The sequence below is a fragment of the Odocoileus virginianus genome, chromosome 17 (genome assembly GCF_023699985.2).
Source record: "Odocoileus virginianus isolate 20LAN1187 ecotype Illinois chromosome 17, Ovbor_1.2, whole genome shotgun sequence".
In the NCBI taxonomy this organism is placed as follows: domain Eukaryota; kingdom Metazoa; phylum Chordata; class Mammalia; order Artiodactyla; family Cervidae; genus Odocoileus; species Odocoileus virginianus.
In genome coordinates this window covers 12,823,849-12,836,533 of record NC_069690.1, presented here as the reverse complement: position 1 = coordinate 12,836,533, position 12,685 = coordinate 12,823,849, and the positions used below count along the sequence as shown (strand labels likewise).

General features: G+C 42.2%; 1 protein-coding gene across 18 annotated transcripts in view; it reads left to right on the top strand.

The window, feature by feature from the left end:
• Positions 1-12,685, top strand: part of SYNRG (synergin gamma) — an 87,870-nt gene that overhangs the window by 60,389 nt on the left and 14,796 nt on the right. For all 18 annotated transcript variants that reach the window (XM_070478635.1, XM_070478633.1, XM_070478641.1 and 15 more), the window contains 4 exons: positions 898-1,061; positions 2,063-2,116; positions 2,603-2,699; positions 7,895-8,043. In XM_070478635.1, the coding sequence (XP_070334736.1) occupies positions 898-1,061; positions 2,063-2,116; positions 2,603-2,699; positions 7,895-8,043 (464 nt within the window). The remainder of the gene's footprint in view (positions 1-897; positions 1,062-2,062; positions 2,117-2,602; positions 2,700-7,894; positions 8,044-12,685) is intronic.

Genomic DNA, 12,685 nt, shown 5'->3' with positions numbered 1-12,685 from the left:
CTTTGGGGGTTAAAATTAAGTGCAGCACATGGTCAGTTTGTTGGCTTGTTTTGGGGAGAAGTGTGCTGTGTTAGAAGAGCCAGAGAAATGGTTTGACGCCGTGTGGGCCAGTGAGTTCTGCTCTTGATCCCTGGCTACAGAGTTTTATCTTTTCATCCTGAGGTGCCATGTAGTACCTGTGGATCTGGGTCCAGTCTGCAGACCTGTTTTGATTGACCCACACTGAAGGATTTCTAATGTGTAAAGCAATTGCCAGTGCATAAAAACCGTGACACTTCACAACCTGGATTTCTGGCTTTTCTTGGAAAGGCATAATGTCTGGCAGTCCTAGGCCTGCGTTCCCACGTCTTGATGACCAGCGGGAGCTGAGTCGCATCATCCCCTCCCGCAGACGATGTGATTCCCACCACGTTTCCCTCCAGCTAACCTGCTTCAGTCACTTCCTCTGCCCGCCTGCCCTCTGAAGGCATTTGAGTTTGCCCCTTTGGTTTTAATCTCACCCTGACAGAAGGGCTCATTGATTTCTGTTCATTGAGAAGGATGGAGGAAGTCAGTACCAATCCACAGGTGATGACTGGAAAAGCAGCCACACTCTTGCACACTGATAGTTAGAAAGACCCTAGTCCTCCAGACTCCAGTGATCCCACGCTCAGAATTATGGAAGTATTCTGACAGATAAAAGAAGCGTAATGGAGAAAATTAAAGGCAGGGGACTCAGGCACGGGAGAACAAGGGAAAGGGTTCAATGTGTTGCTTGCCAGACAGGCCAAATGAGAAGTATGGTTCTGACCCCTTCCTGACACCAGGATCTAGAGAAGAGCGTCGTGTTAGCAAGGAAGAGCCTCTGCTTGGATTAAGCTGAGTAATCAGCACCTTTGTGCCATCCATCTCCCCCAGGATCGCACAAGAGGAGCCTAAGCCTTGGTGATAAAGAAATAAGCCGCTCTTCTCCTTCTCCGGCTTTGGAGCAGCCTTTCAGGGACCGCTCCAACACACTGAGCGAGAAGCCTGCCCTGCCCGTCATCCGTGACAAGTACAAAGACCTGACAGGAGAGGTGGAGGTGAGCGGGCTCCTCGTCCCCGGGGGCTGAGCACCCAGGGCCCCGAGAGAAATCCTTGCCTCAGTCACCTGGGGGAACGCAGGGCAGACCATCCCAAGGCCTCGAGCATGAGATGTGTCACTAAAGTGAGAGCATGGTGATCTTAGCCCTGGATGAAGATTCCTCCTAGATGTGACATCACTGCGAGTAGTTAGTGACCCTAAAAGTGGAATTATTCCTGAGACCTTGCAAGGAGGGAAGTGTTTCTTCAGGGAGTTCTTTTTGAGCATGTGGACTTTATCATCTTAGTGGTAAAACCTCAAAAGGTGGTGCTAGGGGTGGGGGCATGGAGGACTTCCTGGAAGCCCAGTAGTTAAGACTTTACTGTCCAGCGCAGGGGATATGGATTCAGTTGCTGGTCAGGGAGCTAAGATTCCACATGACTCATGGCCAAAAAACCAAGACATTAAAAAAAGAAAAAATCAAGAAAAAATCAGAAGCAATATTGTAGCTAATTTAAAAATTGGCCCACATTAAAAAAAGAGAGGGCAGATGTGCTGGATCCTCTCATGGTTAACGTTCGTCCCATGCTGCTTCCTCCTCCAGCCCACACTCTTAGCATCCTCCTCCCCATCCTTGTCAGACCGGCGCTCACTCGTACATATCACTTCCTGACTGTGGAGCAGGAAGCTGTGGTTTGATGCTGGCTCTTGTGCTAGACACCTATGTGGTGCATACCTTTAAAGAAGCTTCCACTATTAATGGAACAAATGAGGCAGTGTTTACAAAGGGAATCCACTAAAAACCATTTCCCTCTGGTTTACAAGAAGCATGTTTAGAAGTTATAGTTATCAGGAACTATCAATAAAAATCATCATTAGTGGGTTCAGATGATCAACTGCACTTGGATTAGTGGTTTTCATAGACACGGACGTAAGTCTTCAGGACTCTGACCTGACAGAAGTCACAAGTAGGACTCCAGGCTTGCCCACTTGACCCAGTTCTTTTTATAAATTTCACAGGAGAATGAGAGGTATGCCTATGAATGGCAGCGGTGTCTGGGGAGTGCTCTGGAGGTGAGTCTGTCTCTTCCATGTGTTCACACGTCCACATATGCCTCTTGTGTCATCTTGCCTTCTGGGTTCCTTTGGATGGACTCGGGGCGAGCTCTGCCTCGATGGACTTGCTCTAGAGGACCTGTGTGGAAAGTCACACGTCTTCAGTGAGGCTTCTTTCCCACCTATTGTGGCAGATACCGCTCACTTGACTTACGGTGCCCTCTCTGTCACTGAGTTAAAGATGTAACAAAATGTAACTCTGCCCAAGTTAAAATAATATTTAAGCTTAAGAACCTTTGTCTTTTCACTTCCAAAAAAACGGAGGCTTGGTTCGTCAATGTCAAAATTAAATTCTCAGATTTGTTTCAGCATAGTCATCTACATACATCAGTCAGTCATGTGTTTTCATACCTCCCAGCTTTCCGCTGGGTTTTCTACTAATAGTAAACTGCTTTGTGATGACTTCCTGGTTATGTAAGGTGATGTGATTTCATTTCTTTGTAGGTCATTAAGAAGGCCAATGATACCTTAAATGGAATCAGTAGTAGCTCTGTATGCACAGAAGTAATTCAGTCAGCTCAAGGCATGGAATACTTATTAGGTATGTGCTTTCATATTTTACTTCTTCAAAATCATGACACTTTGGAGGCTTTTCAGTTGTCCCTATGTCAAGTAGTTTAATCTAGATCTCTCAGGCCTCATAGGACTTCACTAAGTAGCTTCTGCTTTTATAGATAAGACACTTAAATCCTACTGAGGAACAACTATTTGACTTAAGGTCTCTGTGGCCAGGTTTCCCAGTCCTTGTTATACACAATGTAAAGTCACGTTACTGGTTTATCAAAGAGTCTGAACTAGATGAGGCATTAAAATTAAATCATTGGTTTAAAAAAGAAAATTAAATTATTGGGGCCCCAATCAGTTCTACCATGCTCTGTTGAATTCTGCCTTTCTACCCCTTACTAGCCTCACAGATTCCGTAACTTCCTGGCTGGCTTCAGCTCTCACACATCCCAACAGAGATCTCACAGTCCAACATGAAATCTCAGTCCCTGTCCTCCTCAGTGGTCGTCTCCTGCTCAGGGTTTGCCTGTAGCCAGAACCACAGGCACTAGACTGTTCCTAACCTTCAGACCTTTGCTCAGATGTCACCTTCTAAGGTCTTCTTGCCCCTCTTACTCAAAACCGTGTTCCCTCTCCCCACCCTGTCCCTTGCTGTCCGTCTCCCCACTTGATTTTCTCCCTAGCCCTGTCACATTTACTATCTTAAATATTTTACTTTCTATTATTTGTATCTATTATCTGTCTGTCTCCACTAAAATCCACCTCCAAGAAGGGGGAGATTTGGGTGTGTTTTGCTTCCGCCTGGGTTTCCATCACCTCACCTAGTGCTGGGCACACAGTGGTCACTGGCGTATACTGTCTGGGTGAGTGCCTCTGAAGGGCTGTGAGCTCTCCTTATTCCTGCCCTCTGCTCTTGTTCCTCTTTCCTGCTCAGACAGGCATAATTCTGCTTCATAAACAAATGCTCACCAGCTCATGGGGTGCCTGTCCTTCCCTCTAGTAGTTTCCTGGTATGAAAGATTGATCAGAAGCCCCCTCACTTGGCTCAGAGTGGGCTGCAATTCCTAACCTTCCCCTGGGGAAGGAAGGAAGGACAAGCTGCAGTGCTGTATATAGGCTGAGCGTGTACCACTGAAGACCCCCTGGCATTCTTCTAGTTCTCTCTGGAACAGGCTGGGGGAGGGTTTGGGTTATGCCTGGCAGCTGTCCTTAGTCTTTGGAGACCTTGGCATCTCTCATCCTTGCTGGAAGAATTCAGCCGTAATTCAGAGACCACAGGAAAAGAACCATCCTGTGTCGTTAAGTGTATAAAAGATACACATGAAGCCACAGACTTTGTAAATCTTTGGGCATTCAGAAGGGTGAAATATTTCCTAATTACAGGCAGACCTGGGAGATATTGGGGCTTCCCTGATAGCTCAGTTGGTAAAGAATCAGCCTGCAATGCAGGAGACCCCAGTTCGATTCCTGGGTCAGGAAGGTTCCCTGGAGAAGGGACAGGCTACCCACTCCAGTATTCTTGGGCTTCCCTTGTGGCTCAGCTGGTAAAGAATCCACCTGCAATGTGGGAGACCCGGGTTTGATCCCTAGGTTGGGAAGATCCCCTGGAGAAGGGAACGGCTACCCACTCCAGTATTCTGGCCTGGAGAATTCCACGGACTGTAAAGTCCATGGGGTTGCAAAGAGTTGGACACAACTGAGCGACTTTTACTTTCACTTCACTGGGAGATATTGCAGGTTTGATTCCAAACCACTGCAGTAAAGCTTATAGCTCAGTGAAGCGAGTTGCATGAATATTTTGGTTTATGACTGTAGTCCATTAAGTGTGCAGTAGCATTATGTCTGAAAAACCTTAAATTAAAAATATTGATTAAAAAAGGCTAGCCATCACCTATCTGAGTCTTTAGCAAGCCATAATTTTTGCTGGTAGAGGCTCTTGCTTTGAAGTTGATGGCTGCTGGCAGATCAGGGTGGTAGTTGCTGAAGGTTGAGGTGGCTGTGGCCATTTCTTAAAATAATGAAGTTTGCTTCACCAATGGACTCTCATTAATGAACAGTTTCTCTATATAGTATGCAATACTGTTTGATAGCATTTTACCCACAGGAGAACTTTTTTCAGAATTGGTGTCAATCTTCTTGAAATCTGTGCTGCTTTATCAGCTAAGTTTATATAATATTCTAAGTTCTTTGCTGTCATTTTAACAGTCATCACCAGGAGTGGATTCCACCCCAAGAAACCACTTTCTTTGCTCATTGTTAAAGATTTATCATGAGATTGTAGCAAATTAGTCACATCTAAAGGGTCCACTTCTAATTCTAATTCCCTTGCTACTCCCATCATGTCTGTGGTTACTTCCTCCACTGAAGTCTTGGAAGAAGACTTCATGAGGATTGGAATCATATTCTTCCAAATTCCTCTTGTTGATACTGTGACCTCTTCCCGTGAATCCTAGATGTTCTTAATGACATCTAGAATGGTGAATCCTTTCCAGGAGGTTTTCAATTTACTTTCCCGAGATCTCCCAGAGGAATTACCATCTGTGGCAGCTATAACCTCTCAAAATGTATTTCCTAAAGACTAAGACTTGAAAATTGAAATTATTACTTGACCCATGAGCTGCAGGATGGATGTTCTATTATTAGCAGGCATGAAAACATTAATCTTGTTGTATGTCTTTACCGGAGATCTTGGGTGACCAGATGTGTTGTCAGTGAGCAGTCATATTTTAATCTTTTTCTTTTCTTTTTTTTTTTCTGAGCAGTAGGCCTCAACAGTGAGCTTACAATATTCTGTAAACCATGTTGTGAACAGATGTGTTATCATCCAGGTTTTGTTGTTCCACTTATAAAGAGATCACAGGCAAAGTAGATGTAGCATAATTCTTCAGGGCCCTAGGATTTCTGAAATAGTAAATGAGCATTGGCTTCAGCCTAAAGTCCCCAACTGCATTAGCTCCTAACAGGAAAGTCAGCCTGTTCTTGAAAGCTTTGAAGGCAGGCATTGACTTCTCCTCTCTAGCTATGAAGGTTCCTGGATGGCATCTTCTTCCAATAAGAAAGCGATTTCGTCTACATTGAAAATCTGTTGGTTAGTGTAGCCACCTTCGTTAATTATCTGAGCTAGATCTTCTGGGTAACTTGCTGCAGCTTCCGTATCAACACTTGCTGCTTTACCTTGCCCCTTTATGTTATGGAGATGGCTTCTTTCCTTAAGCTTCATGAGCAACCTCTGCTGGCTTTAAACTTTTCTTCTGCAGGTTCCTTACGTCTCAGCCCTCATAGAACTGAAGAGTCAGGGCTTGTTTGGGATGAGGCTTTGGCTTAAGGGAATGTTGTAGCTGGTATGATCATCTCTCGAGAGCACTCAGACTTTCTGCATATCAGCAACATAAGACTGTTTTCCTTTCTTATCATTTGTGTGTTCCCTAGAGTAGCCCTTTTGATTTCTTTCAAGAATTTTTCCTTTCTTTCGAAAGTTGGTTAGGTGGCACAAGAGACCTAACTTCTGGCCTATCTTGGCTTTCGACATGCCTTCCTTACTAAGCTTAATCATTTCTAGTTTTTGGTTTGAAGTGAGAGACATAAGACTCCTCTTGGCCTTGAACACTCAGAGGCTATCATTGGGTTGTTAATTGACCTAATTTCAATGTTGTCGTGTCTCAGGGCATAGGGAGGCCGGAGGAGGAGATGGGTGGGTGGAGCAGGTCAGTGGAGCAGTCAGAACATCTGCTGCGTGTTTCATGGTGCCCCCAGACAACTACAGCAGTAACATCATAGATCACAGATCACCATAGCGAATATGATGATAATGGAAATGTTTGAACTACTGTGAGAATTACCAAACTGTGACAGAGAAGCAAAGTGAACAGATGCTGTCAGGAAAATGGTGCTTACAGACCTGCTTGATGCACAGTTACCACAAACTTGCAGTTTGTAAAGAAAAAAAAAAACATATATTTGTATCTAGAAGCCACAACAGAGGGAAGTGCAGTAAAGCAAGGTGTGCCTTTGCGTTATAGTGATCTTGACACTGTGATTCTTTTAAACTGTTAATGTTCCCATTTTCAGTGAGTATAACTGTATTTCCCAAATTCAAACAGATGGACTCATAAAGAAGCCAGAAAAAAAATAGCTAACATTTGGTTAATGACTGCTGTTCTAGGCCTTTTATAATTTTAACCAGTTTAACCCCTTCAGCCACCCTTTGAGAAGGTACTGTTACCCCAGTGTTACAGATGAGGAAACTGCGGTACTGAGAGGTTTGCTCCCTGCCTGAGGTTACACAGCTAGGAAGCGGCAGAGCTTGGACTCGAATCCACGAGGTATAGCTCTAGAGTCTGTGCTCTCACCAGGGAGTTTATCCTGCACCGTTAACAGTTGATAGTTCCTGGGCTTCCCTGGAGATCCAGTGGTTAAGACTCCACGCTTCCCAACCTAGATGTCTATCAGCAGATGAATGCATAAGAAAGCTGTGGTACATATAGACAGTGGAATATTCAGCAATTAAAAAGAATGCATTTGAATCAGTTCTGATAAGGTGGATGAAACTGGAGCCTATTATACAGAGTGAAGTAAGTCAGAAAGAAAAACACCAGTACAGTATATTAATGCATATATATGGAATTTAGGAAGATGGTAATGATAACCCTATATGCGAGATAGCAAAAGAGACACAGATATAAAGAACAGACTTTTGGACTCTGTGGGAGAAGGTGGGATTATCTGAGAGAATAGCATTGAAGCATGTATGTTACCATGTGTGAAATAGATGACCAGTCCAGTCGATGCATGAGACAGGGTGCTCGGGGCTGGTGCACTGGGATGACCCTGAGGGGTGGGATGGGGAGGGAGGTGAGAGGGGACTTCAGGATGGGGGACACATGTACACCCATGGCTGATTCATGTCAGTGTATGGCAAAAACCACTATGATATTGTAAAGTAATTATCTGCCAATTAAATAAATTAATTTAAAAAAAATAAATGAATACAAAGACTCCATGCTTCCAATTCAGGGGGTGCGGGTTCAATCCCTGGTAAAGGAAGTAAGATCCCACATGCCGGGGGTTGTGGGCCAAAGAAAAAGTTGATTGATCCCAAGGAGTAATAAGATCACATCTGTCGGGATGCAGCCCCTGTCTCACCTAGGATATCAGCCAGCAGAAGGCCACCGTGTCTTGTCGATCTCTTTCTCTCCCTCCAGCACCTAACTCTGTCCTCGCTCACCCCGTCAGGTGTTGTGGAGGTGTACAGGGTAACGAAACGTGTGGAGCTGGGGATAAAAGCCACTGCGGTGTGCAGCGAGAGACTCCAGCAGTTGCTAAAGGACATCGATAAAGTGTGGAATAACCTAATTGGCTTCATGTCCCTTGCCACACTCACGGTAAGCCCACGAGACAATTCAGCAGTTGCTTTCCTTGCAAAAACCTAAGCCGTAAAGCTGACTGTATGTTCCTTTGATTGGAGGATGACGGTCCCTACTGGACCTGGTTATGTTATAAAGGAAGGAGATCTTAATGACATTTGTGCTATTAGCTGAATAGCACCAGTTTGGTTTCCAGGCCCATTGTACCTAAATGAGAGTGTAGGAAAATATTCTCTATCTATATCCTTAAGTCACTGTTTTGCAAAGCATTGATTGGAGTTTCTCCCTTTGTGTTTCTAGTTTTTTCCCCGTTAGTGTCCTTTTAAAAAAAATGTTAATATTAATTCAAAAAGGTACCTGCACCTCAGTGTTCCTACCAGCACTGTTTACAACAGCTAAGACAGAGAAGCAACCTAAGTGTCCATCAACAGATGAATGGATGGAGAAGATGGAATACTACTTAGCCATGAAAAAGAGTGAAATTTAACCATCTGCAGCAGTGTGGGTGCACTGAAAGGGCATTATGCTAAGTGAAAGAAGTCAGAGAAAGACTGAGACAGAATAACGTCACTTATATGTGGAATCCAAAAAAAAAAATAAAACGAACTAGTGAATATCACACAAAAGAAGCAGACTCACAGATATAGAGAACAAACTGGTGGTTACCAGTGAGGAGAGGGAAGCGGGGAGGGGCAACGTAGGAGTAGGGGATTAATAGGTACAAACTACTATGTGTAAAACAAGCTACTAGGATATATGGTACAGCATAGGGAATATAGGCAATATTTTATAGTAACTATAACTGAAATATAACCTTTAAAATTGTGAATCACTGTTATATAGATGAAACTAATATAATATTCTACATCAACTATACTGCAAAAAAATTTTTTTTAGACCAAGTAAAACAGAAGACTGTATGAGACATCTTGTTGCTATCCTGTGGTTCATTGAGCCATTTTACTTTCTTAAGGTCTTGATTTGTTTTCATTTTTTCCCCACTGTGAATAGTTTTACTCTGAATATTGTTAAATAAATGGCTGTTTCCCCTTTTGATGGTACAGTTTCTGCCAGTGGACTTAAGAAATCAGAGTGCATGGTTGCACATGTACATGCATGCCTGCGTATAGCTGTTGTTCCATGTGTTATATGGATTTCCAGGTAACTTAGAGGCCAGTTGACAGCAGTACATAAAAGTATACATTTCCTTACATTGTATTCTAGCTTTGTCCATTTCTTAATTTAAAAAGTGTGCAAGCAATTCCCTGAAAGTGTTTTTTAAATTTCTTTCATTTCCCAAGGGACCATCTAAGTGTCTGAAATGATAATTTACTATTTTTATTTCCTTTGTGTGTAAGCTGATCATCTCTCTCTTTTGACCGTTTGGCCATATATTCAGTGAAATATTGTTATTGACCATACACATTTCATATTTGTAATAGATTTATTCACACACACACACATATGTGCATAAGATGATATCAGTTAATTTTTGCCTCTTCTGTTTCTTCCACTTTTTTTTTAATATTTCACTGGGAAAAGCTATTTTATTTTTATATATTCATGCAAATTCAGTTTGTCTCAGATAATATCCTTTATTTCACAATAGTCAAATTTATCTTCCTTCCACAGCTGGAATAAATGCGCAATTCCATTTTCTTTCTTTCTTTCCTCACACTGAACCAGGTGCCCCATTTCTAAGAGCAACCAGCTCTCTTTGTGCCTCGCTGCTGGGTGGGAGGACTGCACGTAGCCCAGCAGCCCGTCTGTCATCAGCGGCACGTCCTCACCATTGTCACGTTGCTTCTGGTTTGTAATATTAAGTTCCAAAAGCATTTGAATCATTTTGAAAATCTCTCATTTTATTCCCTTGGGCCATTTTTTGATTTATAACTTAAAATCATACTGTTTGGATAATTATTTCTTAAAAATACTATTGTGGCCAATACAATAAGAATTGAAGTATGCATATTTGAAAAGAAGAGATAGAATTGTCTATTTGATGAAGAAATGCCTCCAGAAAACTGAATTCAAGAGGTTAAATTTAATGAGTTTGGCAAAACTTCACCACATTCTCATATGTTAACAATAGGAATAAAATATAATAAAAATGGAAACCTTTTTTTTAATGTGGTAAATCATTCAGGCCCTTACCACTTCTGACTGCATAGCTGCAGTTACTGGCTCATTTTTTAATCCACAGTCAGTGTGTTCTAAACACCACTATCAGACGGGTCTTTCTAAAATGCTAATCTGATTGTGGCATTTATATCCCATTTGAAATCCTGCAGTGACTCTCCGTGGTCTTCAGGGTCAAGTTTAAACTCCTTAGCTCAGTGTGTAAGGTCTTTTCCATCACTTGGGCTGCCCTGGCCTGTCTTTCTCTGTTAGGTCGCTTTTCCCTTGGGACTGCGTCATTTCCCCAGCAGTCATCCCAAGAGGCCTCCAGTTAGATGCCCCCTTCCTGTGTGTCCATGGCACCTTCTGGTCAGGGAGTCACTTCCCATGCTTCTTGGTAATTGTGTCTCCTTATTTCTTGCCCACTAGCTTCTCAGCTTCTTAAGATGAGGACTGTGTCCCTTTTTCTTCCTGTTGGCTTAACTGAGATGTAGTTGATTTGGGGCTTCCCTGGCACTTCCAGTGCAGTGGACACAGGTTCAATCCCTTGTCAGGGAACTGAGATCCCGTATGCACAGTTCAGCCAAAAAGGAAAAATACAGTTGATTTCACAGTATTGTGTTAGTTTCAGGTATGTAGCATAGTGATTCGTTTTGTTTTTGTTTTTTTTTACACTTTATATTCCACATTACCTGACATTGGGTACACTTCCCTGTGCCATACAGTAAAATCCTGTCACTTAACTATTTTATGTAGCTCTCAGTGGTTTGTATCTGTTAGTTTCCTGTTCCTCTGATTTGTCCATCCCCCCTCCCTCTTTCCTCTGGTAACTATAAGTTTGTTTTCTATGTCTTTGGGTCCATTTTGTGTGTACATTCATTCATATTTTTTAGATTCCATATGTAAGTGATATCATATAGTATGTGTCCTTTATGTCTTTGTGTTCTAACATAGCGATTAGTGGGACTTCATATCTTTTGTTTTATATTTTGAACCTTACCTTTATTTTCAAACAAGATAAGCATTTTAAACCTCATTATTTTAATAACTGGTTTAAATTTTTTTAATAAATGGGTAAGGAAAATAAAGGGAAAATGAAGGTAGGAAATGTTAAATAAAGCCAGGGATGAAGTTGTGTGCAAAAATGTGTGCTTTTAAAGTGTTGGCGTTTGCTAGTGGTGAGCTGTACCATTGACCCTTTCCAGGCACTGATGTACAGAAGACGTGATCAGTTCCATGATTCACCGTGTTCATAACAGAAAAATAAACCTGCTACTCAGGAAGCATAACTATTCCTGGTACTCATACCTGAAAGAAACTTCTTTTATGGGTTCTTGTAGAGAGGAAACTAACATCATCTACATTATCTTCAAAAATCACCCTTTCAGTAAAGAAAGTAATAGGTTTCATTGAGTAGTTTCTTAGGAAATCTTTCCTTGTAGATCAAATGGCTTAGCCCCAGTAAGTGAAAGTCATTCCAAGTGGGGAGCAAAATAGATGAAATGGTAAAGGAGAAAAAAAAAGTGTGGCAGTTCTTACTGACAGTGGCCTCAAGTCTTTGTTCAGTAAAGAAAATAAATAAATCAGTGTGAAATACACCAGCTTCCAGTAAAGTCAGAGCAAAAACATGAAGTGATTCATAAAAGAGGAGGCACAGCTAATCAGTAAACAATAATTCAAGTTAAAACAAGGTGTGTGTTTTTTTTTACCTCCTAATAAACCCAGTTTGGGATTCGGTTTATTTATTTGAGCCATGAGCATGTTATTGTGGTAAAATTGGACTGCTTCTTAGGGAATTTATTAGGAATTAATTCATTAAGAAATTGGTGCCACCCAATGGGAAAGGTGTCTGGCAGCATGCTTTCCCTACCACCTGGGAATGCATTGAAGACAAGGACCAGGACCGCATGTTCGTCATCTGTCTGCTCTGAGCACGTGCCAGGCCCTGTGTCAACACCCAGTAAACGCTGAATGAATGAAAAGATTTACACACCTCCAGAGCAGCTGATTAAGTGATTCCCCTTTTTGGAAAATTCCCTAAGATAGAGGGTTCTACATACAAACTCACAAAAAGAAACAGCTCAAATGCACAAGTTGTTCTTTGTAAAAGTGAAAAATTGAAAATAACCTAAAACTCCAAGTCTGGAGATATGTAATTGTGTGAATCTTCATAGTAGGATGTTACATAGCCATTTTTTACAGGATTGCAAAGTTTGAAATAACACAGAACTGTTACTACAGTGCTGGAAGGGAATATGCCAGAATGGTAGTCAGGTTTGTGTGTGGGTCATAAAACCCTGGCACTTTTTGTTTGTTTTATTTGGCTGTGCTGGGTTATAGTTGTGGCACCCGGAATCTTTGATCTTTGTTGCAGCATGCGAGATCTAGTTCCCTGAGAGGGATCAAACCCTGGCCCCCTGAATTAGTAGCTCAGAGTCTTAGCCCTTGGACCACCAGGAAGTCCCAACCCTGGCGTTTTAAAAAAGTATTTCCAGACTCCAGTCACAAATGAAGTTGATTGGCTAGCGATGCACGTGGGTGC